The sequence below is a fragment of the Ceratotherium simum genome, chromosome 29 (assembly GCF_057802395.1).
Source record: "Ceratotherium simum simum isolate JZ-2026a chromosome 29, ASM5780239v1, whole genome shotgun sequence".
Taxonomy (NCBI): domain Eukaryota; kingdom Metazoa; phylum Chordata; class Mammalia; order Perissodactyla; family Rhinocerotidae; genus Ceratotherium; species Ceratotherium simum.
The window spans coordinates 37,039,474-37,065,595 of NC_141928.1; the positions used below are offsets into that span (position 1 = coordinate 37,039,474).

Sequence of the window (26,122 nt, forward strand, 5' to 3'; positions counted from 1 at the left end):
CAAAACTACAAGGAGTAGTTTTGGGAAGAGATGGAATTGTAGTAGTTCCAGCTCCCTGAAGGCTGAGGAGCTCTGACTCTGCAGGGTCGAGGAGAAGCGCTGTTAGCAGTAGCAGTTGCCGCAGCTGGGGGAACTGTGTTCGTGGGCTTCTCCTTGGGAAGGGGAGATGCATGGGGCGGTGGGCTGGAGGCTGGCCTCCTGGAGCCTGCTGGGGAAGCCAGGACAGCCTGTATTTCCTCCCATCCCTTCTCGAGAAGCCTCCCTCACGCTTTGCAGGGTAGCAGTCGTTGCCTTGGCTCTGCCTGCTGCCTGTGGCCGCAGTTCCTGACTACACAGAGCCCACCCCACCGTGTCAACAGCAGGTCAGGGGAGAGGGGTGTTAGGATCGCTTTGTATCTTCAGCTTCAGTTTACAGAAGTGGAGTGGGCGGGAGGCTTGGTCTTTGGGTGGCTCAGTAACAGTTTTCCAGGTATACTTTTAAAAATATTAGGTTGGCCTCTTGAATTATTCCCTCTTTTTGCTACTCTTTTCTGTAAAGTAGAGCTGTGTTTCTTGTTCTGAAAATAATTTTAATATTATAAGCTACTAGCATATTTTACCCCACTCTTTTTTTGGGAACTCCATGCCAAAGAAATAAACTGACAAAGATTTCTCCAAAGTTGAATTAGAACTGGATCTGCTGGGTGGTATAGCACCAAATCTTATAAGTTTTAGAATTCTAGAAGGACAATGTGGGGACACATAATCATAGAATTTCTCTGTTGGCAACGATCTTACAAATCAACGTTTTCTTGCATCTGCTTCTTGTTTCATATTTAAATCCTCACTAAGACGTCTCCTGCCTTGGCTGTGTGCATGTGATCGCTCTCGGGGCGGGGAAGCTGTAGCTAGTGGACTTAGAGCAGTGGTTCACAGTCCTGGCTGTATCAGCATCACTTGGGCGCTTTAAAAAATACTGAGTCCTTTGATAGGGATTGCACTGAATCTATAGATGGCTTTAGGAAGTATGGACATCTTAACTATGTTAATTCTTCCAGTCCAAGAGCACGGAATATCTTTCCATTTCTTTGTGTCTTCTTCAATTTCTTTCAGAAATGTTTTATAGTTTTCGGTGTACAGATCTTTCACCTCTTTGGTTAAGTTTATTCCTAGGTATTTTATTCTTTTTGTTGCAATTGTAAATGGGATGGTATTCTTAATTTCTCTTTCTGCTACTTCGTTGTTAGTGTACAGAAATGCAACTGATTTTTGTATGTTGATTTTGTATCCTGCAACTTTACCATATTCGTTTATTACTTCTAAAAGTTTTCTGGTGGATCCAGCCATTTGTGACAACATGGATGGACATTGAGGGTATAATGCAAAGTGAAATAAGTCAGAGGGAGAAGGTCAAATACCGTATGATTTCCTTCATCAAGTAGTAGATAATAACAACAATAAACAAACACATAGGGACAGAGATTGGATTGGTGGTTACCAGAGGGGAAGAGGGGGAGGGAGGAGGGTGAAAGGGATAATTCAGTACATGTGTGTGGTGATGGGTTGTAATTAGTATTTTGGTGGTGAACATGATGTAATCTATGCAGAAATAGAAGTACAATGATGTACACCTGAAACTTTTACAATGTTATAAACCAATGTTACTGCAATAAACAAAAAATTTAAAAAAAAAATACTGAGTCCAACTCCCAGGGTCATTAAATCAGGGTCTCATTGGTATTTTTAAAATCCAGGATCTCCACTTTCTATCTGTGGACTTTGGCAAACTACTTAGCCTCTCTGTGTCTCAGTTTCTCCAAATGTGTGGAATGATATTATTTTCAACATAGGGTTGTTAGGATTAATGAGTTAATCCATGGAAAGCATTTTGAGTAGTGCTCAATAAATGTTAGCTGTTATTATTACATACATTTCTAAATTTGGTTTGCCAATATTTTGTCCAGGACTTAAAATTTGTTTGGAGATCAATATGTACTTTTCCTTTCTTGAACCAATTACTAGTTCCTTGGGTGTTTTGTGGAATGTGTTTGTAAGTCCATCTCCACTAGTGTCTTCTTTATGGGAAGATTTTTAAATGGCATGTAAGTGAGATCACATCACTCTATTAGAAACTCTCCAGTGGCTTCTTTCCCATCTCACTCGGTGCAAACCAGAGGTGGCCCTGTGGGCTGTAGGCTTTACCCGTGTGCACTGGCCTCCCGTTACCTTGATGCCCTCATCACCTACTACTATTTGCCCTCCTCACTTGCTCCATTCACTTGTCCTCCTTGTTGTTTCTTTCTGCCCCCTGGTTTCTTGATCATACCAAGCGTGCATCTGCCTCAGGGCCTTTGTTCTTGCTCTTTCTTTCACCTGAAATGGTTTTCTCCCGGATAGATGCTTTGTTCCCTCCTCTCCTTCAGGTCTCTGTTCACATGTTCTCTAATTAGAAAGGCAACCGTTCATTTGTTTGTTTGCTTATTCTTCTGTTAGTTTATTTGATCGTTTGTTCATTTATTCATTCATTCAGTGTTCTTTCAACTTAGTGAGCAGTTCAGTATTTATTGAACACCTAATTTGTGCTAGGTGCTTTTTTATTTATTTATTTTTTTAAATATTTATTTATTTATTTTGCCCCCAAAGCCCCAGTAGATAGTTGTATGTCATAGTTGCACATCCTTCTAGTTGCTATATGTGGGACGCGGCCTCAGCATGGCCGGAGAAGTGGTGTGTCGGTGCGCGCCCGGGATCCGAACCCGGGCCGCCAGCAGCGGAGCGCGCGCACCCAACCGCTAAGCCACGGGACTGGCCCTAGGCGCTTTTTTAGATGCTTAGGATATATCATTGAGTAAAACAGATGGAAGATCCCTGCCCTCATGGAGTTTATGTTCTAGTGGTAGGGATATAGAAAAAGACAATCAGCACAGTAAATAAGTGAATTATATTAAAAGATAATACTTGCTTTAGAAAAAAGAAAGAATTGAGCAGGGTAAAGAGGAATCAGGAGAACATATTGGTGTGTGGAGGAAGAGGAGGGTAGGTTGCATTAATGAATATTAAATATAGCGGTCAGAGTAAACTTCACAGAGGTGAGATCTGAGCAAGCTTGAAGGAGGTGAGAGTGTTAGTGAAGTGGATATCAAGGAGGAGAATGTTTCAGGCAGAGGAAACAGCAAAGGCCAGTAGGCAGAAGCATGCCTGGTATAGTCGAGGGAGGGCAAGAGGGCTAGTACGACTGGGGTGGGGAAAATGAGGAGAGTCGTAGGATAGGAAGTCTCCGGGAGCAGGAGATCCAACAGCCTGGGCTTCGTAAGCTCTCGTAAGGACTTTGGCTTTTTCTCTAAGTGAAATGGGGAGCCGTGGGAGGGTTTTGAGCAGGAGAGTGACATGGTCAGGTTTAGGTTTTACCAGGATCACACTGGCTGCTGTGTGGAGATAGAATGTAGGGAGCAAAGAGGAGAACCAGGGAGACTGGTTAGGAGGATACCGTAGTAATTTTCAGATAAGAGATGGTGGCCACCGAGGTGGTGAGAAGTGGTTGGATTCTGGGTGTCTCTTTTTTTGTGTGTGAGGAAGATTAGTCCTGAGCTAACATCTGTTGCCAATCCTCCTCTTTTTGCTGAGGAAGATTCGCCCTGGACCGACATCCGTGCCCATCTTCCTCCACTTTATATGTGGGAAGCCTACCACAGAATGGCTTGATAAGTGGTGTATTGGTCCGCGCCTGGGATCTGAACCTGCGATCCCCGGGCCGCCAAAGTGGAACATGTGAACCCAACCACTATGCCACTGGGCCGGCCCCCTGGGTGTCTTTTTTTAAAAAAAAATTATTTTTACGTTAACATAGCATAAAGTATACTTTGTGTGTATAGGTCTACGAATTTTAACACGTTAATAGATCCATGTACCCACCACCATAGTCAGGATATGTGTTCAGACTGATCTGTAGTCTTTTGAAGGTACAGTTAACATGATTTATTGATGGATGGCGTGAGCAGAGTAACCGGCGCAACTAGACAGGTCGAGCCGCCGTTAACTGAGATGGAGAAGACTCCTGGTAGAGCAGGGATGATCAGGAGTTCAGTTTTGAACATACAGAATGTGTCTGTTGTGTCTGTTTTTTCAAATTTATTGGCATAAGGTTGTTTATTTACCCAATGACAAAGTGTATATCAGATTTTTATGTATTTTTTCAGATTAGTCTGTACATAATAAGGAATTGTGTATTTTATCTCTTTTTGCTACTCCCTTCCGTGTTTTTTCACACAGATGGTAGCATACCCACAAACACTGTTTGGCATCTTGTTTTCTTCCCTTAACAGTATGTCTTGGAAATCATACCACTTCATACTCAGCTCAGAACCTCTTCATTTTTTTAATGACTGCATGGAATTGCAGTATATACCTTAATTTATTGAACCAGTCCTAGGCTATTGGACATATAAGTAATTTCCAAGTGGTCATTTTGTACATTGTAAACATATCTGTATGAAAATTCCTAGAAGAGTTACTGGGGTCAAAGAGTATGTGAATTAGTAATTTGGATAGATATTGCCAAATTGCTTCCCAGTGAAGTTCTATCAGTTTATACAACTACCAGCAGCAGCATGAAAATGCCTCTTTCTCCATACCCGCATCAATACAGTGTATCAACTTTTTTGATCCTTATCTTTGAGATTTTTTTGTTGCTATGCAGAAATTTTTTATTTTTATTTAGTCAAATTTGTCAGTCTTTAATTGTCATATTTGGAAAGGCTTTCTTACTTATATTGTTTTTAAAAATTCCCATGTTTTCGGGGCCGGCCCCGTGGCTTAGTGGTTAAGTGCGCGCGCTCTGCTACTGGCCACCCGGGTTTGGATCCCGGGCGCACACCGACGCACCGCTTCTCCAGCCGTGCTGAGGCTGCGTCCTACATACAGCAACTAAAAGGATGTGCAGCTATGACATACAACTATCTACTGGGGCTTTGGGGAAAAAAAGGAGGAGGATTGGCAATAGACGTTAGCTCAGAGCCGGTCTTCCTCAGCAAAAAAAGAGGAGGATTGGCACAGATGTTAGCTCAGAGCTGATCCTCCTCACAAAAAAAAAAAAAAAAAAAAAAACCCATGTTTTCTTCCAGTAGTTTTATGATTTCATTTTTTGTGTGTGTTTAACTATTTGATTCCTCTGGAATTTACTCTGGTATGGTCTCTTGACTTGAAACATCACTAAAGAAATTGTAGAGATTTGTTTTCATAGTCTAGATTCTGTTTTTAAAAATCTTGTAATTTATGACGGCAACAGCCATATATACTTATATTTGAGGGTCATTAACAATGTGCGTAAATCTGTACTTCAAATAGTCTTGATAATTTCAAGTTTTGAGACAACTTGTTAGATCTGATTAGGTCTTTTTTTTTGCAGGGGAAGATTTGCCCCAAGCTGACATCTGTTGCCAGTCTTTCCCATTGTTTTTCCTTTTCCCCCCCAAAGCCCCAGTACACAGTTGTGTATAGTTGTAAATTCTTCTAGTTCTTGTATGTGAGCCACTGCCACAGCTTGGCTAATGACAGACAAATGGTGTGGTTCTGCCGAACCTGGGCCGCCAAAGCGGAGCGTGCCGAACTTGAACTACTAGGCCATCAGGGCTGGCTCAGGATTAGGTCTTTTTTTAACCTTGTGTTTTGGTTGATGGGTTCACACTAAGAATACAGGTGTCAGCTCTGTTATTGTTGCTTGCTTGTGCTTGTATTTATAGTCTAACCTTTAATCTGTGGTTTCTTTTCAAGAATCTTCTTAAACCATTTGGCTATTTTGTGAGGATTTAGTTTAGTTAAACCAGATACTATAATCTGTAAATCCATTTAACTGGGCTCAGGCAAAGCACAGAACATTTGCAGGAATTACCTGTACTTATGCACACCTTTATGTGAATATATCCTTTGGAATTAAATCATCCACACAGTTAAGGAACCTTGCCCCCTCTTCCTTTTAAATTTAGTACTTTACTTTGAAGATTGTTTCATATTAGTACATAGCATGTATAGGTTTTCATTAATTTTTAATGGCTGCGTGGTATTTATTGTGAAATTTCCTTTATTCTAAGTTTGTGTATCATTTTTAAAAATTAATTTTTAATTACACAAGTAGTGCATAAAAACATTCTCTGTATAAAGAATTAAAACATTACAGATAATTAAAGTTCTCTTGACCTCTCCTCCAATATCTGTCCCCAACCCTGCAGCCTTCACATAGGTAACCACTGTTAATCGCTTTGGTTCTACCAGATCTTTTATTTGTAGTAGAGTCCCGAGTCACTTAGCGATAGGGATATGTTCTGAAAGATGCATCGTTAGGCAATTTTGTTGTTATATAAACATCCTAGACTGTGCTTACACAAGCCTAGTGGTATAGCCTACTACACACCTAGGCCGTATGGTATTAATCTTATGGGACCACCGTCGTACGTGCTGTCCGTTGTTGACCGAAATGTCGTTATGTGGTGCGTGACTGTTTTTTGTATTTTTTTCTTACCATAAATGGTATCATACTTATCATTCTGTATCTTTCTTTCTTTACTCAACGGTATGTGCCATGATACGTATGACACATTCATTTTTATAAATAGTCTATCTGGCCATTCTCGTGTTGAACATTTTAGGTTATTTCCTAGTTTTTTCGCTGATATAAGTGATGCTTGGTGAGCATCCCTATACATACCTCCTTGGACATATGTTCTGAGTAGTAGAATTGCTAGATCATAGGGTATGACGTTTGAAAAATTAACAGATGTTGTCAAATTGTGCTCCAGCATTTTTTTCCAATTTATATTCCCACCAGTGGTATAGGAGAGTGCCTATTTCTCCACACTCTCTCCACTATTGTTATTTATCAAAATTTTAGGTTTTGGTCGGTTGAATGGGTGAAAATGGCATCTGGTGTTTTATTCATGTGTCTTTAATAATTAGAGAATTTGAACGTATTTTAAATGTTTATACATATATTTTTTTTTCTGTGAACTGCCTTTTTATGACATTTGCTCGTTTTTCTCTAATGTTGTTGATCTTTTTCTTATTGAATTATGAGAACACTTCTACAGTAAGGAGTCATAATGATTGCTGCCATCTATTGCGTGTTTACCATGTGCCAGGCGTTGCTGTATGCACCCTACCTGGATGAGCTCATTTAGTCCTCACGATAGTCCGGTGAGGTAGGTACTGTTATCACACCCTTTTTAAAGATGAGGAAAGTGAAACAGGGAGAGAGAGAAAGTAATTTGCCTAACGTTATCCAGCTAATTATTGGCAAAATTGGGATATGAACTCCCGTGGTCTGGATCCAGAGCCTGTATTCCTAATTGCCACGCTGTAGAGCTTCCCAAGGAAATTAGCACTTGGTCCTGTGTTTATAATCCATAGGTTTAATCTTTTCCCCATGTTTTTTCCTAGTACATTTACTTTTTTTAAATACTAATTCTTTGATTTACCAAGAATTAATATTGGTGTAACAAGTGACAGAGACCCAACTTTTTTCTTTATTAATAAAATTTTTGTTTTAAAATAGTTTTAGATTACAGAAAAGTTGCAAAGATAGTACAGAGAGTTCTCATTTATCCCTCACTCAATTTTCCCTGTTATTAACGTCTCACATTGCTGGGTATGTTTGTCACAACTAAATAACCAACATTGGTACATTACTATTAACTAAACTCTGTACTTTAGATGTCACTAGTTTCTCTCTAATGTCCTTTTTCTATCTAGAATTCTTCCAGGATACTGTATTATATTTAGTTGTCACGTCTCCTTAGCCTTCTCTGATCTGTGATAGTTTCTAGGGATCCAGTTTCATCTTTTTAATAAATAACTGGTTATTTATTAAAAAATAAATAATTGGTTGTCCCAGTACTGTTTATTTAATAATCCATCATTTTCCCATTCATTTGAAATGGTGGTTTTATTATATATTAAATTCCTACATTTACATATTTCTTTTTCTGGGCTCCTTATTTCATTACATTTATCTTTTTATCTATTCTTGTCTTATACATAATTGTTTTAATTACTATTATCTTCATAATACCATTTATTTAATGTCTGGTAGAATTAGTGTCCTCGTTTATTCTATTTTTCCTCTAGAATTTTCCTGGCTATTCTATTGTGATTGTTTTTCCCTGGTGTACTTTTTTTTTTCTTTTTTTTACTCTTCCTTCCTTCCTCCCTCCCTCCCTCCCTCCCTTCCTCCTTCCTTCCTTCCCTTTCTTTTTGAGGAAGATTGACCCTGAGCTAACATCTGTTGCCAATCTTCCTCCTTTTTTTCCTTTTTTCTCCATAAAGCCCCAGTAGATAGTTGTATGTCGTAGTTGTACATCCTTCTAGTTGCTCAGTGTGGGACACCACCTCAACATGGCTTGATGAATGGTGCATAGGTCTGCACCCAGGATCCAAACTGGCAAACCCCAGGCCGCTGAAGCAGAGTGTGCAAACTTAACCACTACACCACTGGGCTGGCCCTATGGTGTACTTTTTAAATGGAATGTTTGGAAGGCTAAAGGGTCCATAATTTGATGGAATAAAGTCTATTCCATTTTAAAAAGGGATGATTTGGTAATATATCTGTGGTGTTAATAATGATGAATGAGCCAGGATTGGAGAGCTGGCCTTGGGTGTTCTTTTGGGTTGTATGCAATTTCAGTCCCTTCAAAGAGTCCATATTCTTATAGCATAGAAACACAGTTTTGTTTACTACTTGATCACCTTTTTGTTTCTTAATTCTTCGTGTGTCCTATTTGTGCTTTCTTTTTCTTTTGGAAAATATTATTGTTAAATTATAGTACATCTTTTTTTTATTGAGGTAACATTGGTTTATAACATATGCGTTTCAGGTGTACATCATTATATTTCGACTTCTGTATAGACTGCATTGTGTTCACCACCAAAAGTCTAGTTACCATCCGTCACCATACACATGTGCCCCATTACCCGTTTTGCCCTCCCCTTAGCCCACTCCCCTCTGGTAACCACCAATCTGTTCTCTGTATCTATGTGTTTTCTTCTACATATGAGTGAAGTCATATGGTATTTCTTTTTCTCCATCTGACTTATTTTGTTTAGCATAATACCCACAAGGTCTGTCCATGTTGTTGCAAATGGCAAGATTTCATCTTTTTTTTATGACTGAGTAGTATTTCATTGTATATGTATACACCATGTTTTCTTTATCCATTCATCCGTTGATGGGCACTTAAGTTGTTTTCAAGTCTTGGCTATTGTGAATAATGCTGCAGTGAACATAGTTCTATTTTTAATTTTTTGAGGAATCTCCATACTGTTTTCCATAGTGGTTGCACTATGGAAAATTTACATCCCACCAGCAGTGTACATGAGTTCTCTTTTCTCCACATCCTCTCCAATACTTGTTATTTCTTGTCTTTTTGTTAACAGCCATTCTGATGGGCATGAGGTGATATCTCATTGTGGTTTTGATTTGCATTTCCCTAATAATTAGTGATGCTGAACCTCTTTTCACATGCCTTTTCATGTTGACCACCTGTATATCTTCTTTGGAAAAATGTCTGTTCATATGTTCTGTCCAGTTTTTAACCAGGTTGTTTGTTTTTTGTTGTTGAGTTGTGTGAGTTCTTTATATATTTAGGATATTAACCCCTTATTGGATATTTGATTTGTAAATATCTTCTCCAAATCAGTAGGTTGTTTTTTTGTTTTGTTGATGGTTTCCTTTGCCATGCAGAAGCTTTTTAGTTTGTTGTAGTCCCATTTGTTTATTTTTTCTTTTGTTTCCCTTGCCCAAGGAGACATATTCAAAAAGATACTGCTAAGACTGATTTCAAAGAACATACTTACTGCCTATGTTTTCTTCTGGGAGTTTATGGTTTCAGGTCTTACATTCAAGACTTTAATCCATTTTGAGTTAATTTTTGTGTATGGTGTGAGATAGTGGTCTACTTTCATTCTTTTGCATGTGGCTGTCCAGTTTTCCCAACATGATTTATTGAAGAGACTTTCCTTTCTCCTTGATATGTTCTTGGCTCCTTTGTCAAAAATTAGCTATCCGTAAATGTGTGGGTTTGTTTCTGGGCTCTCAATTCAATTCCACTTGATCTGTGTGTCTGTTTTTCTGCCAGGACCATGCTGTTTTGATTACTATAGCTTTGTAGTACATTTTGAAATCAGGGACTGTGATACTTCCAGCTTTGTTCTTTTTTCTCAGGATTGCTTTGATTATTCGGGGTTTTTTGTTGTTCCATATAAATTTTAGGATTCTTTGTTCTATTTCCGTGAAAAAGGCTATTGAGATTCTGGTAAGGATTGCAGTGAATGTGTGGATTGCTATAGGTAATATGGACATTTTAACTATGCTAATTCTTCCAATCTATGAACACGGAGTATCTTTCCATTTCTTTGTGTCGTCTTTGACTTCCTTCAGTAATGTCTTATAGTTTTCAATATATGGATCTTTAACCTCCTTGTCTAGATTTATTTCTAGATATTTTATTCTTTTTGTTGTGATTGTAAAGTGGGATGGTATTCTTGATTTCTCTTTGTGCTGGTTCGTTGTTAGGGTATAGAAGCACAATTGATTTTTGTGTGTTGATTTTGTACCCTGAAACTTGACTGTATTTGTTAATTATTTCTAATTTTTTTGTGAATTCTTTAGGGTTTGCTATATATAAAATGATGTTGTCTACACATAGTGACAGTTTTACTTCCTCCTTTCTAATTTGGATACCTTTTATTTCTTTTTCTTGCCTAATTGCTCTGGCTAGGACTTCCAATACTATGTTGAATAAGAGTAGCGAGAGTGGGCATCCTTGTCTTGTTTGTCTTCGTAGAGGAATAGCTTTCACTTTTTCACCATTGAATATGATGTTAGCTGTGGGTTTTTCATATATGGCCTTTATGTTGTACTTTCCTGCTATACCTGTCTTATTGAGAGTTTTTGTTATAAAAGAATGCTAAATCTTCTCACATGCTTTCTCTGTATCTGAGATGATCATGTGATTTTCATTCTTCATTTTGTTAATGTGGTGTATCACATTGATTGATTTGTGGATGTTTATGGGTTGAACCATCCTTGCATCCCTGGAATAAATCCCACCTGATTATGGTGTATGACCATCTTAATGTATTGTTGTATTTTATTTGCTAATATTTTGTTGAGGATTTTTGCATCTGTGTTCATCAGTGATATTAGCCTGTAATTTTCCTTCTCTGTGTTGTCCTTGTGTGTTTTGGTATCAGGGTAATGTTGGCCTCGTAAAATGAGTTAGGAAGCATCTCTTCCTCTTCAGTTTTTTGAAAGAGTTTGAGAAAGATAGGTATTGAATCTTCTTTGAATGTTTGGTAGACTTCCTTGGAGAAGCTGCCTGGTCCTGGACTTTTGTTTTTTGGGAGGTTTTTGATTACTCTTTCTATCTCTTTACTAGTAATTGGTCTATTGAGATTCTCTGTTTCTTCTTGATTCAATATTGAGAGGTTGTGTAATTCTAAGAATTCTCCATTTCTTCTAGGTTATCCAAATTGTTGGCATATAGTTTTTTGTAATATTCTGTTATAATCCTTTGTATTTCTGTGGTACCCATTGTCATTTCTTCTCTTTCATTTCTGATTTTATTCGTTTGAGCCTTCTCTTTCTTTGTTTTAGTGAGCCTAGCTAAAGGTTTTTCCATTTTGTTTATTTTTTCAAAGAACCAGCTCTTAGTTTTAGTGATCTTTTCTATTGTCTTTTTAGTCTCTATTTTGTTTATCTTCACTCTGATTTTTATTTCCTTCCTTCTACTGACTTTGGGCTTCATTTGTTCTTCTTTTTCTAGTTCTTTTAGATGTAGTGTTAGGTTGTTTATTTGAGGTTTTTCTTGTTTCTTGAGGTAGGCTTGTATTGCTATATACTTCCTTCTTGGTACTGCTTTTGCTACATCTCATAGATTTTGTATATTGTGTTTTCATTTTCATTTGTCCCCAGGTATTTGTTGATTTCTCCTTTGATTTCTTCATTGATCCAATAGTTGTTTAGTAGCATATTGTTTAGTCTCCACGTATTTGTGACTTTTCCAGCGTTTTTCTTGTAGTTGATTTCTAGTTTCATACCATTGTGGTCAGAAAAGATGCTTGATATGATTTCAATCTTCTTAAGTTTATTGAGATTTGTTTTGTTTTCCAACATATGCTCTATCTTTGAGATTGTTCCATGTGCACTTGAAAAGAATGTGTATTCTGCTACTTTTGGATGGAATGCTCTATATATATCTATTAAGTCCATCTGGTGTAATGTTTCATTTAAGGCCACTGTCTCCTTGTTGACTTTCTATCTGGATGATCTATCCATTGACGTAAGTGAGGTATTAACGTCGCCTGCTATTATGTTGCTGTCAGTTTCTCCCTTTAGGTCTGTTAATGGTTGCTTTAAATACTTTGGTGCTCCCATGTTAGGTGCATATATATTAACAAACATTGTGTCTTCTTGGTAGAGTCTCCCCTTTATCATTGTATAATGTCCATCTTTGTCACTTATTATCTTTTTTGGCTTGAAATCTATATTGTCTGATATAAGTATGGCTACACCCGCTTTCTATTTCCGTTTGCTTGGAGTATCATCTTCCATTCCTTCACTCTGAGCTTATGTTTGTCTTCAGAGCTGAGATGGGTCTCCTGGAGGCAGCATATGTTGGGTCTTGTTTTTTAATTCATCCAGTCACTCTGTGTCTTTTGATTGGTGAATTTATTCCATTTACATTTAGGGTGATTATTGATATATGAGGACTTAATACTGCCAATTTATCTTTTGTTTTCTGGTTGCTTTATATTTCCATTGTTTCTTTGTCTTTATGTTTCTGCCTGCCATTTTAGTTTGGTGATTTTCTGTGATGTGTTTCTCAGTTGCCTCTTTTTTTATGTTTTATGAATCTACTCTGAATTTTTGTTTTGTAGTTACCCTGAGGTTTGTATAAAAGATGTTATAGATGAGATAGTCGTTTTTCTGCTGATAACATCTTATCTTCATTTGCCTATGCAGGTTTCATCCTTTTCCTCTTCCCCTTCTGTAGTCTTGTTGTCACAAATTATTCCTTTTTGTATTGTGAGTTCATTACCAAATTGAAGTGGTTATAGTTATTTTTAATGCTTTCTTTCCCTTTAACCTTTATGTTATAATTAAGTGTTTACTAACCTATTCTGATATCGAGTTGCAATTTTCTGATTCTGTCTGTCTATTTATCACCTTGCTCAAAGCTTGTATACCTTTGCCTTTTTGTTTCAAGTAGGAGAGCTCTTTTCAAGATTTCTTGTAAGGAGGTCTAGTGGCAGTGAACTCTCTCAGCTTTTGTTTGTCTGGGAAAGCCTTTATTTCTCCTTCATATTTGAAAGATAACTCTGCTGGATAGAGTATTCTTGGCTGACAGTTTTTATCTTTCAATATCTTGATTATATCATTCCACTCTCTCCTGGCCTACAGAGTTTCTGCTGAGAAATCTGGTGATACCCTAATAGGGGTTTCTTTGTAGGTAGGTTTTTTTTCCTCTCTCTGGCTGCTCTTAATGTGCTTTCTTTGTCATTGACTTCTGACAGTTTTATTATAATGTGCCTTGGAGATCTTTTTGTGTTGAGATAATTAGATACTCTAGTAGTTTCATGTAGTTGTATATCCAGTTCATTCCCCAGGTTTTGGAATTCTCAGCTATTATTTATTTAAATAGTCTCTCTGCTCACTTCTACCTCTGTTCTCCTTCTGGGATACCCATTATCCTTATGTTGCTTTTCCTAATTGAATTGGACATTTCTCATAGGTTTTTCCACTTTTTAAAAATCATAGTTCTCTCTCGTTTTCCAGCTGAATCATTTCTAGATTTGTATCTCCCTAATTCTCTCTTCCAGGTGGTCTGCTCTATTTCCAATGTTTTCTACTTTATTCTTCATCTCATTGATTGAGTTCTTCAGCTCCAGCATTTCTGTTTTGTTGTTTTTTAGGGTTTCAGTCTCTCTGGTGAAGTACTCCTTCTGCTCTTTAATTTTATTCCTGACTCATTGAACTATTGTTCTGAGTTTTCTTGTAGCTCACTGAGTTTCTTCATTACAGCTATTTTGAATTCTTCATCAGTCAGATCACAATCTTCCATGACTTCAAGTTTGGTTTCTGGAGAACTGTCGTTTTCTTTTTGTGATACTGTGCTACTGTAATTTTTCATGGTGCTTGATGAATTGTTCCTCTGCTGACACTATTGTAGTAGTAAACACCTTTGTTGTTGAGGTAAGACTTTATTTACTTTGATTCGGAGCTGCTTCTGTTTTTTTCTGAGAACGAGTGCTTTCCGCCCTCCACTGCCTCTCCCCGAGATGTCCTCAGTGTCCTCATCGTGCTGCTTGTGACTTCGAGCCTGCTGGTGCCTTGCTGCTTATGGTGTTGCTGCAGTTGTGGGTGTCGCCACCAGGGTCACAGGGCTAGCGAGTATCTCTACTGTTTCTGGGGTTGCCTGGGTCATGAGTTCCCCCACCATGGTGGGGGGAGGGGGAGAGGTGGAGTGGGAGCTGGAGTCCTGGGTGCCTCCACCATGTCTGGGTTTGTTGGGTCTTCAGGTGCATTGCCGCAGGTGGGGGCGAGAGTTGCAGACACCACTGCAGCTGGGGGAGACCAGGGTTGTGGGCTTCACTGTCACTGTTACTGGGCTCTCTGTGGCCTTGGGTGCTGCTGTGGCTGGGGGGCTGCTGCTGCGTTCACCACCTCTGCTGCTGCTTCTGGGTTTTCTGGGGGTGCTTGCACTGCCACTGCCAGCGGCATGGGATTCACAGGTGTCACTGTCATTGCCGGGTGGGCTGGGGTTGTGGGCACCACCACCACAAGGGGCAGGGGTACCTGGGTCATGGGCGCTGCTGCAGTTCCTGGAGCCTCGTGCTGTGGGCATCACTGTTCCTGCTGGGGGAGAAGGGGCTGGTGCATGCTTCCACAGTTCCTGGAGTTTCCTGTCGCAGGTGCTGCCACCATGGTTCATGGATTCTCTGGTCTTGGGTGCTGCAGCGTTTCCTGGAGTCTCAGGTTGCAGGCGCCACTGCCACTGCACAGTTCCTGGAGCTTCTGGTCACAGGTGCTGCCACCATTCCTGGAGCCTCCAGTCTCGATAGCTACTGCCGCTACTCCCCTGCTTCCACCGCGTCCGTGAGGTCCCGTCCACCCACCTTCAGGTGTATAGATGCATGGATCTCTGAGGCGTTCTGGTGTGCTCTGCAGAGGATCCTTTGTTGGTCTGTGGATGTCCTACTGATTGTAACTTAGACAGGAGAGATGAAGGGAGCAACTCACTCTACCATGATGCTGATGTCACTCTTCTACATCCTTATGATAGAATACTCTACAGCCATAAAAACGAATGAAGAAGCTCTTTAAATACTGATATGAAATGATACCTAAGACATATTCTTAAGGGAAAAAGCAAGGTGTAAAACAGTACATATAGTATACTGTCATTTTTGTAAGAAATAAAGGAGAGGGAGGTATATTTATATTATTTAGTCACATATGAAGGAAATACAAGGAGTTTGTAGTTGCTCTTTCTTCTGGGGAGGAAAATAGGGAGAGAAGGATGGAAGTGAGACTTGTTACTCTATGCTCTTTTGTCCATCTTAAATTTTGAATGATGTAAAGATTTTCTTTCTTGCCTAATTGCTCTGGCTAGGACTTCCATTACTATTTCAAAAAAATGGTGAAATTGGGCATCCTTGTCGTGTTCTTGATTTTAGAGGAAAAGCTTTCAGTCTTTCACCATTGAGTATGATGTTGGCTATGGCTTTTTCATATATGGCTTTTTAAAAATTATGTTGGTAGGTTGCTCCTATTCCTAGTTTGTTTAGTGCTTTTATCATGAAAGGGTTGAATTTTGTCAAATGTTTTTTCTGCATCAATTGACATGATCGTTTTTTTTTTCCTTCTTTCTTTTAATGTGGTGTATCACATCTATTGATTCGTGTATGTTGAACAATCCTTGCATTCCAGGAATAAATCCCACTTGGTCACGATGTATAATTCTTTTAATATGGTATTGAATTTGGTTTGCTGGTAATAATTTTTTAAAAAGTAGAATGATAAAGTTTTGTGTGAGTTTTGAACCGCTAAAACTTATGTGGAAAGTGGGGGAGGTGCCTTCTGCAGGCCAGGTCTGAGTCCGTCTGTAGGTGTGCAGAAATAGATTCTGTATTTATTTGAGTTGTGCTGAAGTTTCTTCTGCCTGGAGCATTTGCATCAGTCTTTTTGTTGTTCAATTTTTTTGCTTTTTCTCTCCACTCCCTTTTTTTTTCTCCAAGGAGATAGACTATTCTGAGGTATATATGTTTCGTAATTTCCTGACCCTTGCACATAGTTACGCGTAAAAAATAAATGTTTACTGGCGTGTTTATTCTTACTCTGTTGTAACAAAAGTAATACTTGGGGCCGGCCCGGTGGCGCAAGCGGTTAAGTGCGCGCGCTCCGCTGCGGTGGCCCGGGGTTCGCTGGTTTGGACCCCGGGCGCGCACCGACGCACTGCTTGGCAAGCCATGCTGTGGCGGCGTCCCATATAAAGTGGAGGAAGATGGGCACAGATGTTAGCCCAGGGCCGTCTTCCTCAGCAAAAAAGGAGGAGGATTGGCGGATGTTAGCACAGGGCTGATCTCCTCACAAAAAAAAAAAAAGTAATACTTAACATTCGTGAGCTTTCCTTATTAACATTCTCTACTCTAAATGAGGTAGTTGCTATGATTGTCTCTCTTATAGGTGATGAAACTAAGGTGCAGAGGCCTTAAATAACTTACCCAGAGTCTTACAGCTAGTAAGTGGCAGAGCTGGGATTTGAACTCAGGTAGTCAAGCTCAGAGCCCATTCTCATTCCCGTGAAATATTGTTTTTCCACTCTGTAGATGCTAGAATCATAGACTCCTAGAGGGGAAAGTGAACCCCATCCCAACTTCTTTTTGTGTCCATTAACTTGGGAATATTCCTAGATGTCCCAACTTGTTAGATTTACCAAGGCTACGAGTTAGTTCTCCTAATTCATATGAGGTATTATGCATCCCCTTTTCTACTCGCCTTAGGTGTCGCCTCTGGTAGGGCAACTTACTGGTCCTCCTTTCCTTCACCAGTAGTGTTAGAGCCTTGCTGTAATCAGTGATTCCCTAGGTCCGTTCCAGCTCCGTGTAGCTACAAGTTCCCTGACTTCTATTTATTCATGTTCAGTTTTCCTTGTTTTTGTTTTAGCCTAGCATTCTCATCTGTTGAAATTTTGAATCTTGATTCTCATCTCATGTAACATCAGCTCTCCTTGCCAGCATTGTGCCATTTTGCACATTTCTTAAATATCTTATCCAAGTTGTTGATTAAAAAACTGGATAGAACAGGACCACCCCTGAGTGTTCTGGGTATTGGTTTTTAGTCTGTATCAGATACACTTATCCAGGATTTTGTGGTCTTATCCGCAAAGATAAAGTAAGTGACTGCTAATACCCTACTGAAATTGACCTACATTATATCAATGGTGTTCCTCATTTACTGACTTAACTGTAAGCTTTACTGTTTGTTTGTTTTTTTTAACCTATTTGGACCTAAACTTCTGTGCTGTTTATTTGCCTTTGTTTGCTGTTAATGCAAGTTCACGTTCATTTGGCAGCCATGGAATTAATGCTCTTAATTATTAATGTGTTGTTCTACCAATACAAGGTGAATGTACCAACATACAAACTTCAGTGTTCTCTACTTTTATTTATTTGTTTGAGGGCACTAGTGGATCTTGGATTAATCCTTTGGGAGAGGGGAATTACCTTAAGATAATATAAAAGTGTTAGTATTATTCTAATAGTAGATGTTAGATACAAGTTTTGATATTTTTGGTAAATCAAATATTTCTACAGTGAAATGAATAGGTAGAAAATGTCTAATTCTTGTTCAGTAGAGATTTAGTCTTCCTAATTAATATTATTTACTAATACTGTATATTCTTTGTTTCTCCTACTCTGAATTTCATTTTTTAGTTTTTCATGTATTTGTGAGTTGAAAATTGATTCAAATTAGGACTTTTATGCATTATTGTGGAATTTAATTTCACACATTATAGATTTTGAAATTTATTGTAATCTTGGCTCAGAACTGTTGTTCCGAGTCGCAGTGTAATACCGTCTGCTGGTTGAATCTAATTAAGGTGTCCTATCACGTGCATGCAGTATGTATCTTTGCCTGGAATGTTCTAAAATTCCTCACTTGGGAATAACACTTCCCTCAGTTCTTGGTTTGATTGCAAAACGAGCAATATTTGACACACTGTATGTAACTCTTGTTTAAGAGGCAGACTTTGTTATCTTTTGCATTTGTTAACTATTTTAACCAAAATGCTCTACTGCAATTTCCAGCGTGATTACTAATAGATTGAGTATTAATCTTATTAATGTCAACTATATTCATTAGCCATCACTGCATTCAACGACAAGCATGACTATACTGCAGTTCTGGGTACCATAAATATTAGGGAAGTATAAATAATTTAGTAAATGAAAGTTGAGTATCTTGAAAGTAAAATTGCTTTCTAACAAGTATAATTTATAATTTTAAAGAAAATGAGCAAATTATCTATGAGGTTATATTTCACAATTATAGACTTGACTCCAGTGCTATGATTATGTGTTGAGAGATCGCCTGCCTTTCTTAGCACCATGTGAAAAACAAACTATTTCAAGCCCACTAGAATTCCCAGGATTATCTTGCTTATTAGCCCACAAATCTTTCCCCTCCCACTTTGTTTCGCCCTCTATTATCTGTTTTTTGCTCTTTTTTGCAAGGTAATCATCCCTTAAATAAACAAGAATGCTCCAAAGACTGATGAGAAACCAGGGTTAAGGGGTACAGCCCTGGTTGACACAAGGCCTCTTCCCCAGCAGATTTGTTCCTCTCAAGGTCTTTTCTGTCTGATCCTTAGATGTGTACCTTCAATACTGACATAAGGAGCCTTTCTGCCTGTCTCCTTCTAGGCTTGCTTAGACCTTCCAGCACAACACAACAGAAAAAGTTCTGTGTCTCTCTCCTGGTCCTAAATCTACCCTTTTTTGCTCTACAGCAATGTGTCTCAACTTTGGCACTACTGACATTTTGGACTAGATGATTCTTTGTTGTGGGGGCTGTTCTGTGCATTGTAGGGTGTTTAGCAGCATCTCTGGCTTTTACCCACTAGATGCCAGTAGTAGCCCCCAAGTCATGACGATCAAAATTGTGTCCAGACACTGCCAGATGTCCCCTGGGGACAAATTCACCCCTGGCTGAGAACCAGTGCCATATAATATTGGACTTGATTTCTCTGGCTGAGACAGAGTTTTCTCATCTGTGTAATGTGGTTAATAATCCCTGCCTACTGCACAGGATAAAATATAGGTACAGGTGTTTTAAACTACACGTACAAATAACAGGTTGGAGCAGGCCCGGCAGCAGAACTCAGCTCTGGACTTTGTTTCTGCCAGTGTTTCAGTGCAGAGAATGAGGCTGAGAGTGTCAGGTTGTGGTGACGGGTCACAGGTCTCATGACTTGTTCGTGGATGGTACTCTGCAGAGCTCCTCTGTCCACACAGGGAGAGCTGGTGGGTGATGTGAGCAGGACCTGACTAGGTGATGTGTTCCTTACCAGGCAATCCTGAGACCCTGAGGCAGCTGCAAGGGGGCAGAGCCGCCTGGGAGGGCACGTGGCGTTCCTCAGAATGACTCAGCCTTTCGTACAATGCTGAGTATTTAGCACTCTGGCATGCAGGCTATTGGCCAGCATGCCCATCTTGGTCCACTACCTTCTTGAGTATCCCTGTCTCCCTCTCCTATTTATTTCAGATGGTCTCTTACGTGCAAGGCTTTGTGCTGAGTGCTTTCACATACATTCTCTTCTATTCCTTATATAAACCTGTAAGTGGCATTACTTGTTTTACAGATAGTAACTATAGTAGTAGCAGTAACGGTGGTGGGACTGGAGGCAGCAGTAGTAGTAGAAACTAACGTACATTGAGTTCTTACTGTGTGCCTGGCCCTGTGCTAGGTGCTTTATATGTGTTAGATCATTGAATCCAGCAACAATTTATGGAGTAGGTACTATTCTTCTTCTTTTTTTTTTTTTTGTGAGGAAGATCAGCCCTGAGCTAACATCTGCCAATCCTCCTCTTTTTGCTGAGGAAGATTGGCCCTGGGCTAACATCCATGCTCATCTTCCTCTACTTTATATGATGCCACCACAGCATGACTTGACAAGCGGTACGTCAGTGCACGCCCGGGATCCGAACCTGCGAACCCCAGGCCGCCGCAGCGGAGCGCGCGCACTTAACCGCTTGCGCCACTGGGCTGGCCCCTTATTCTTCATTTTACAATTGAGGAAACTGAGGCACAGCAAGGTTAAATAGCTCATCTACACAGCTAGTAGGTGGTAGATCCTGGATTTGAATCTGGGCAATTTGTCTCCAGAGCCTACTCTCTTAGGAGACAGGTCAGAGAGACTAGTAACTTGTAGAAGTCCAAGGTGCTAATGAGAGACAGAACTGGGATTCAGACATAATGTGCGACTCTAGTGCATTGGTGTCTCCCATGTGTCAGGCACTACACTGCTCATTCACTTGTTCTCTCTGCCTCTGTCTGGACGGGGTTGCCTGCGTGGGGCTAGCTTACAGCACGGCACGGGGATCTATTAAAAGATGCTTTATGAACTCAAGGTGGGAGGATAAAGGGTGATAAAAAGAGGCAAAGAGGAACTTGCAGTCAGTCTTGGTGGAGGCTTCTTATGCAGTGCTTTGGTCTGAATATTTGTTTTTACATCTGGTTTCTATAGAATTCTGCTACTTTTAGTTAAGAGTACTTTTGTTTTAGATGGTAGTTTCTGGATTTAAAGGCGTAACATTTCTTCTATTATCATAGATCTGGTTATGGGCCTGTTATCTGTGTGTTGGAGCAGACCAGAAAGGACTAGAACCTGGAACCAGACTTATCCTGGGGGTGGGCAGGTGCTGATAGGAGAGAGGTCATGTGAGGAAGTTAAACCTTTATAGAGGGTGTATTAGTTTCCTACGGTTACTATCTCAAAATACTACAAGGTGGCGGCTTAAAACAGCATATATTTATTCCCTCGCAGTTCTGGAGGCTAGAAGTCCCAAATCTGGATCCCTAGAGCAGGGCCCTGCTCTCTCTGAAGGCTCTAGGGGAGGGTCCTTCTTTCCCTCTTCCTGGCTTCTGGTGTTTGCTGGCAATCCTTGGATTGTAGCTGTGTCGCTCCAGTCTCTGCCTCTGTCTTCACGTGGCCTTCTCCCCTGTGTGTGTCCTCGTGTCTAAATTTCTCTCTTGTGAGAACACTAGTCGTATTGAATTTAGGGCCCATCCTAACCCAGTATGATCTCATCTTAACTTGATGACATCTGCAAAAGGCCTGATTTTCAAATAAGGATGCGTCCACAGGTTCTGGGTAGACATGAATTTGGGAGGGACACTATTCAACCCAATGCAGACGACACTCAGAGTAAGCAGCAAATGGCTCGCATACACTCAGCGTGAGGGAGGACCCACTGGAGCACGTGGGGTTCTGCCTAGTGAGTGAAGCATGACAGAGGACGCTCCACGGGCACGCTGTGATTGGAGATGCAGGAGGTCACGCCCATTTGATCAGTGTAAGCAGGTGGGAGAGTCCTTAGCCCAGGCTGGTCTCCACTTCCTATGGGACCCTGGCAAGAGGAAGCTGAAATGTTTGAGGATCAGGCAGATGGTCAGTTTGCCAAGAAAGAGAGCCAGTCAGGTACCCAGGATTTGCGTCGTGAGAGGCCTTGGTCTCAGGAATAAGGAAGAGCTCAGATAGGAGAGTGGGGCCAACTAGGCCGGGCCAGTCCCGCAGCAACTGTGACTTACTGCTGAGTCCCAGGGAGCTGGCTGAAGCGTCTAAACAGCCCCCCTTCCTCGGGATAAGGCCTGGAGCCCAGGCAGCACTGAGCCTTCAGCTTGGGGTTCCGTTGGCCGTGGATGAGGGACAGTAAGGAGAAGGGAATTCGAGGCTTCATCATCATAATTCAGAAGCAAACTTGGTCAGTTTCTGACACTGGCGAGTGTTGAGGTGCCCTGGCAAGGTGTACGTGGGAGTGGGCTCTCTGGGTAATAGCGAGTGCTCGAGATAAAGGAGGATGAAAAAGTCAACGAGATTGAGTGTCACCTGTAACATGAAAGCTCTCGGCCTTCCTAGGAAACGCTTTGTAGGTCAGCCTGTCTGCCCTCATCAAGGAGGCTGAGTCAGAGATTCAGTTGTTTAGACGTCAGCACCTTTTCTTTTTAAATTCATTGCTTGATAACACTTTGGAACTTTGATTATTTCTTTAACGTAATCAGAATCCAGCCTGTCATGTAGTCCTAGGACTGGGAGTGACCCATACCTGTCTGTTTCTCCCCTCACCTGTAAGCTGGACTGATTTCTGTAAGAGTTATGTCCTAGACGGTTTGTAAGAGCAGAGAACCCCAGTGGTGGTACCCTTCAATGGCTTGCCCACCTCCCTGCCTCCACCCTTCCAGCCTCATTCACTTACTCTTGGCTTCTGTGTGTGTGCTTCCCCTTGTCTCCCTGGACCTATTTGATGTTTCTAACCCTGGATCCCTGTTCAGTTAATTTTGTCTTCATTAGTTGTGGGAACCCTCTGGAGTTTGCCATCAGACTATGTTCCTTAGTTCCCAAAGTTATCATAAACAATTCTGTGATTAATGTTACTGTTCATCAATTTTTTATGCCAAATTATTTGCTTAGGATAAATTGCTAGAAGTGAACTTGCCGGGTCAAGGATATGCAACTTTGAATGCTTTTAATACATATTTCCATATTACTCTTCAGAAAAGTTTACACTCTCTAGGTGTGTATATAAGCACTCCTGTCCCTGAACTCTTACTAACACTGGGTTGTGTTTTTTTAAGTTTGTCAGTTTGATAGACAGCAGATGGTATCATATTTTTGTTTAAATTTATTACTTTTATTGCTAGATTAGTTGAACATATTTTCATATTTATTGGCCATTTAAAAGTTCTTGTTTTAGGAATTACCTGTGAATGTTCTTTGCCCATTTTCTTTTGGAATGTATGTTTTTTATCCATTCCTTCACTTATTAAACAAATCTTAATTGAGCGCCTTTTCTATGCTAGGGCCAGACACTGTTCTAGGTGAATAGCACAGACAAAATCGCCGTGATTGGGGAGCTTACAGTCTAATGTAATGAGGCAGAAAATAAAGAAATGTGGAATATGACAAGTGGGGATAAGGAATGTAAAGAAAAGTAGGCATGAAAGGGAGGGGGAGAATGATGAGGTGGTGAGGGGAGGCCTCACTGCACCAGTGTGTTTAAGTGGAGACCTGAGGACGAATAAGGCGCAGGCTCTGCTGGTATTGCGGGAAAGCGCCATAGGCAAAGGGAACAAAGAGTGCAAAGGCCCTGAGGTGGGCATGTGTTTGACCTGTGACCGTAGTTTGGTGAATGAGGGGGAGTTAGGAGGTGAGCTTGAGAGGTAGCAAGGATGGGGTGGATGTGGGGATACAGACCGTGCAGGGCCTTAGAGCCAGATTAAGGAACCCGGATTTCGTTCTGAGCCAGATGGGGAGCCATTGGAGAGTTCTGAGTAGAGAAGTGATGTGACCTGACCCAGTGTTTTAAAAGAACAGTGGTGGTGAGTGGAGACCAGGCTGGGGGACAGTGTGGACCCTGGAGGACGTCAGGAGCCCCTTGCAGGATGCCAGATGAGAGAGGCTGGTGATGTGCTGGGGGGAGTGACAGGGGGTTCTGGATATACTTTGAACCCAGAACCAGTAGGTCTTGCTGATGGATGGGATGTGAAGCGTGAGAGGGAGGAGCTAAAGGCAACTCCAAGGTTTTGGCCTGAGCAGCTGGTAGTGCGGCTGAGATGGGGAAATGCGGGAAGAACAGGTTTGGTGGTGGTGAAGTCTTAACACTTTGTGAGAGCTTTTTATGTGAGGAGGCGTATTCATCTTTTGTCATTTAGGTGGAAAAGGTTTTTGTCTTCAATTTGCTGTTAATTTACTTTCTTAGCAGTGTTTTGCTGTACAGAAATGCAACTTTTTCTTTTGTCATCTGTTAGTCTTTACAGTTTTTGGTTTTGCTGTCCTGTCTGAAAAGATTCTAACCACCCATGTTTTCTTTAAGGACTTTCATAGTTTTGTATTTGCGTTTAACTCTTTAATCTGGGTGGAATTAATTTTGATGTAGACTGTGAATTACAGTTCAATTTTAATTTTTCATAAATAGTTACCCTGTTACCCTAACATCATTAAACAGTTTGTTCTCTGCTAGGGGAAATGATTGTATCCTTTCCTCTGAATTGTGGGGGTCCTTTCCTCTGAATTGTGGGGGGTCATGCAGAGGTATTCTGTCACGGATTAGTGTTTAACGGGCCGCTGGTCTTGTTTTCGGTTGATGACTTGGTGACTGTAATTTCTGAGTGTACCGGGTTGTAAACATGTGTCTCCTGAGTCTCTTCCATTCCCCAAAGAGGCACTTGCCTTAGAGGGTGGCTCTCTTCAGTTTCCCTCAATGATTGTGAATTCTGCCTTGTGGATGATACGTGACCTGTTTTTAACCACAGCCCGTGTGCTGCCACCAAATGTGCTTTTCTGCTGCTTCATTTTGTCAACTGATAATTGCTCTGAGATTATAAACTAAACTTTGCTTCCGTGATACAAAAAGGGACGACACTGTACCTGCTGTCCATTTACTCATAGTGCAGACCCCAAAGCCCTAGCACGTGTGCGTTTCCCACTGTTACATGCTCTGTGCTCTAGTCCTTCTCTGATATGTGGCTAATTTAGAGGTGACAATAGTATTTAATTTACTGGATTTTCTTCTTTAAGGCAAGAAATGGATTTCTTATGTTATTAATAGTGTTTACCAAATCTTATAGTTGGGTGAAGTCTTCAAGCTTGGAAGTAAACCTCCAGCATCTTGTTACCTTAGAAATTTGTGTCAAGGCTCGTTGAACCTAAATCTCTTAAATGTTTTTCTTTTTTCTAGAGAGGGAAATATGAGGTTCCTAAGTGGCTCTCTCCCAGTAGCACTCTGCTTCTTCAACAAATGCTACAGGTAAACTTTGTTATTTATTTTTAAATAGAAGTCTATTGCAATTGTTTGATCCAACTTGAAGGCGTCTGTGGTGCTGCTGCATTTGGAGGACAGACCGTTTATCTATTAGCCTCGGAATTCCATTTACTGTGTCTGCCGTGCAGACGTCCTCTGCAAGACGCTGTCTTCATTATGTCGCAAATGAGTTTGTTTTAGACCTCTGCCATATGTCTTTGCTGATGAGGTTTTTCGTCCTTTTTTGAGCACTGTCTGTTTTCTCTAACCATTTCTCGCTCTCACTCTCGTACGTTAGATACACGGTAGATACTGAATAAATGCTTGAATAAGCTGATGTACAGCTGAGAGGGCGCCGTGATCTAGTGCAGTGGTTCACAACTGTAGCATGTCTCACAATCACCACACGGGCTTGTTAAAACACAGACTGCTGGGTACCACCCAGAGGGTTTCTGATTCAGTAGATCTGGGGGGGGCCAAGAATCTGCATTTCTGACAAGCTCCCAGACGACACTGATGCTGCTGGGACACGCTTTGAGAACCGCCGATTTAGTGAATGGCCTCTGAGGGTGAAAGACAGGAATGCTCAAGTCTCGATGTCTGCCCTGCCAATCAGTAGGCACGCCACCTGACCTAGTCCTGATCCATAAAGTGGGGATTCTGAGCCTGGCCTCCAGTTGTGGGGTGTGACGAGGATAAAATGAGATTAACAGGAAACACTTTGAACACATGAGTACCTTATTAGTGCAATATTTTTTCATTAATATGTATTCAGAATATCTCCCAGTTTTCCCATCTATTAAGCCATCTCCACTTTTAATTCAGAGTTTACCTCAGGCTCACCCACCTTGATTAAGTAGGGCCAGACCACCACATCTCCATATGAGATTGAAAACACCTCAGCCTTTCTTCTCAACTCCAAAAAAACTTAATCTCTGTTGATTAATTTTCCTCTGCTCACATTTGAAAATTACAAATGGAAAAGAAGGGTGTGCTTTTCAACTTGTTCTCTGCGATTGTAAGCTCATCAGAGGTAGAGATTGCATATTCACTATGAATGCCCTGCATTGTAGCT

General features: G+C 40.6%; 1 protein-coding gene across 6 annotated transcripts in view; it reads left to right on the plus strand.

The window, feature by feature from the left end:
* MELK (maternal embryonic leucine zipper kinase) overlaps positions 1-26,122 on the plus strand; it is an 89,713-nt gene that overhangs the window by 30,564 nt on the left and 33,027 nt on the right. For 5 of the 6 annotated variants that reach the window (XM_087419454.1, XM_087419457.1, XM_087419458.1 and 2 more), the window contains one exon: positions 24,985-25,053. The exons of the other annotated variant lie outside the window; for it this stretch is intronic. In XM_087419454.1, the coding sequence (XP_087275580.1) occupies positions 24,985-25,053 (69 nt within the window). The remainder of the gene's footprint in view (positions 1-24,984; positions 25,054-26,122) is intronic. 6 annotated transcript variants of the gene reach the window in all.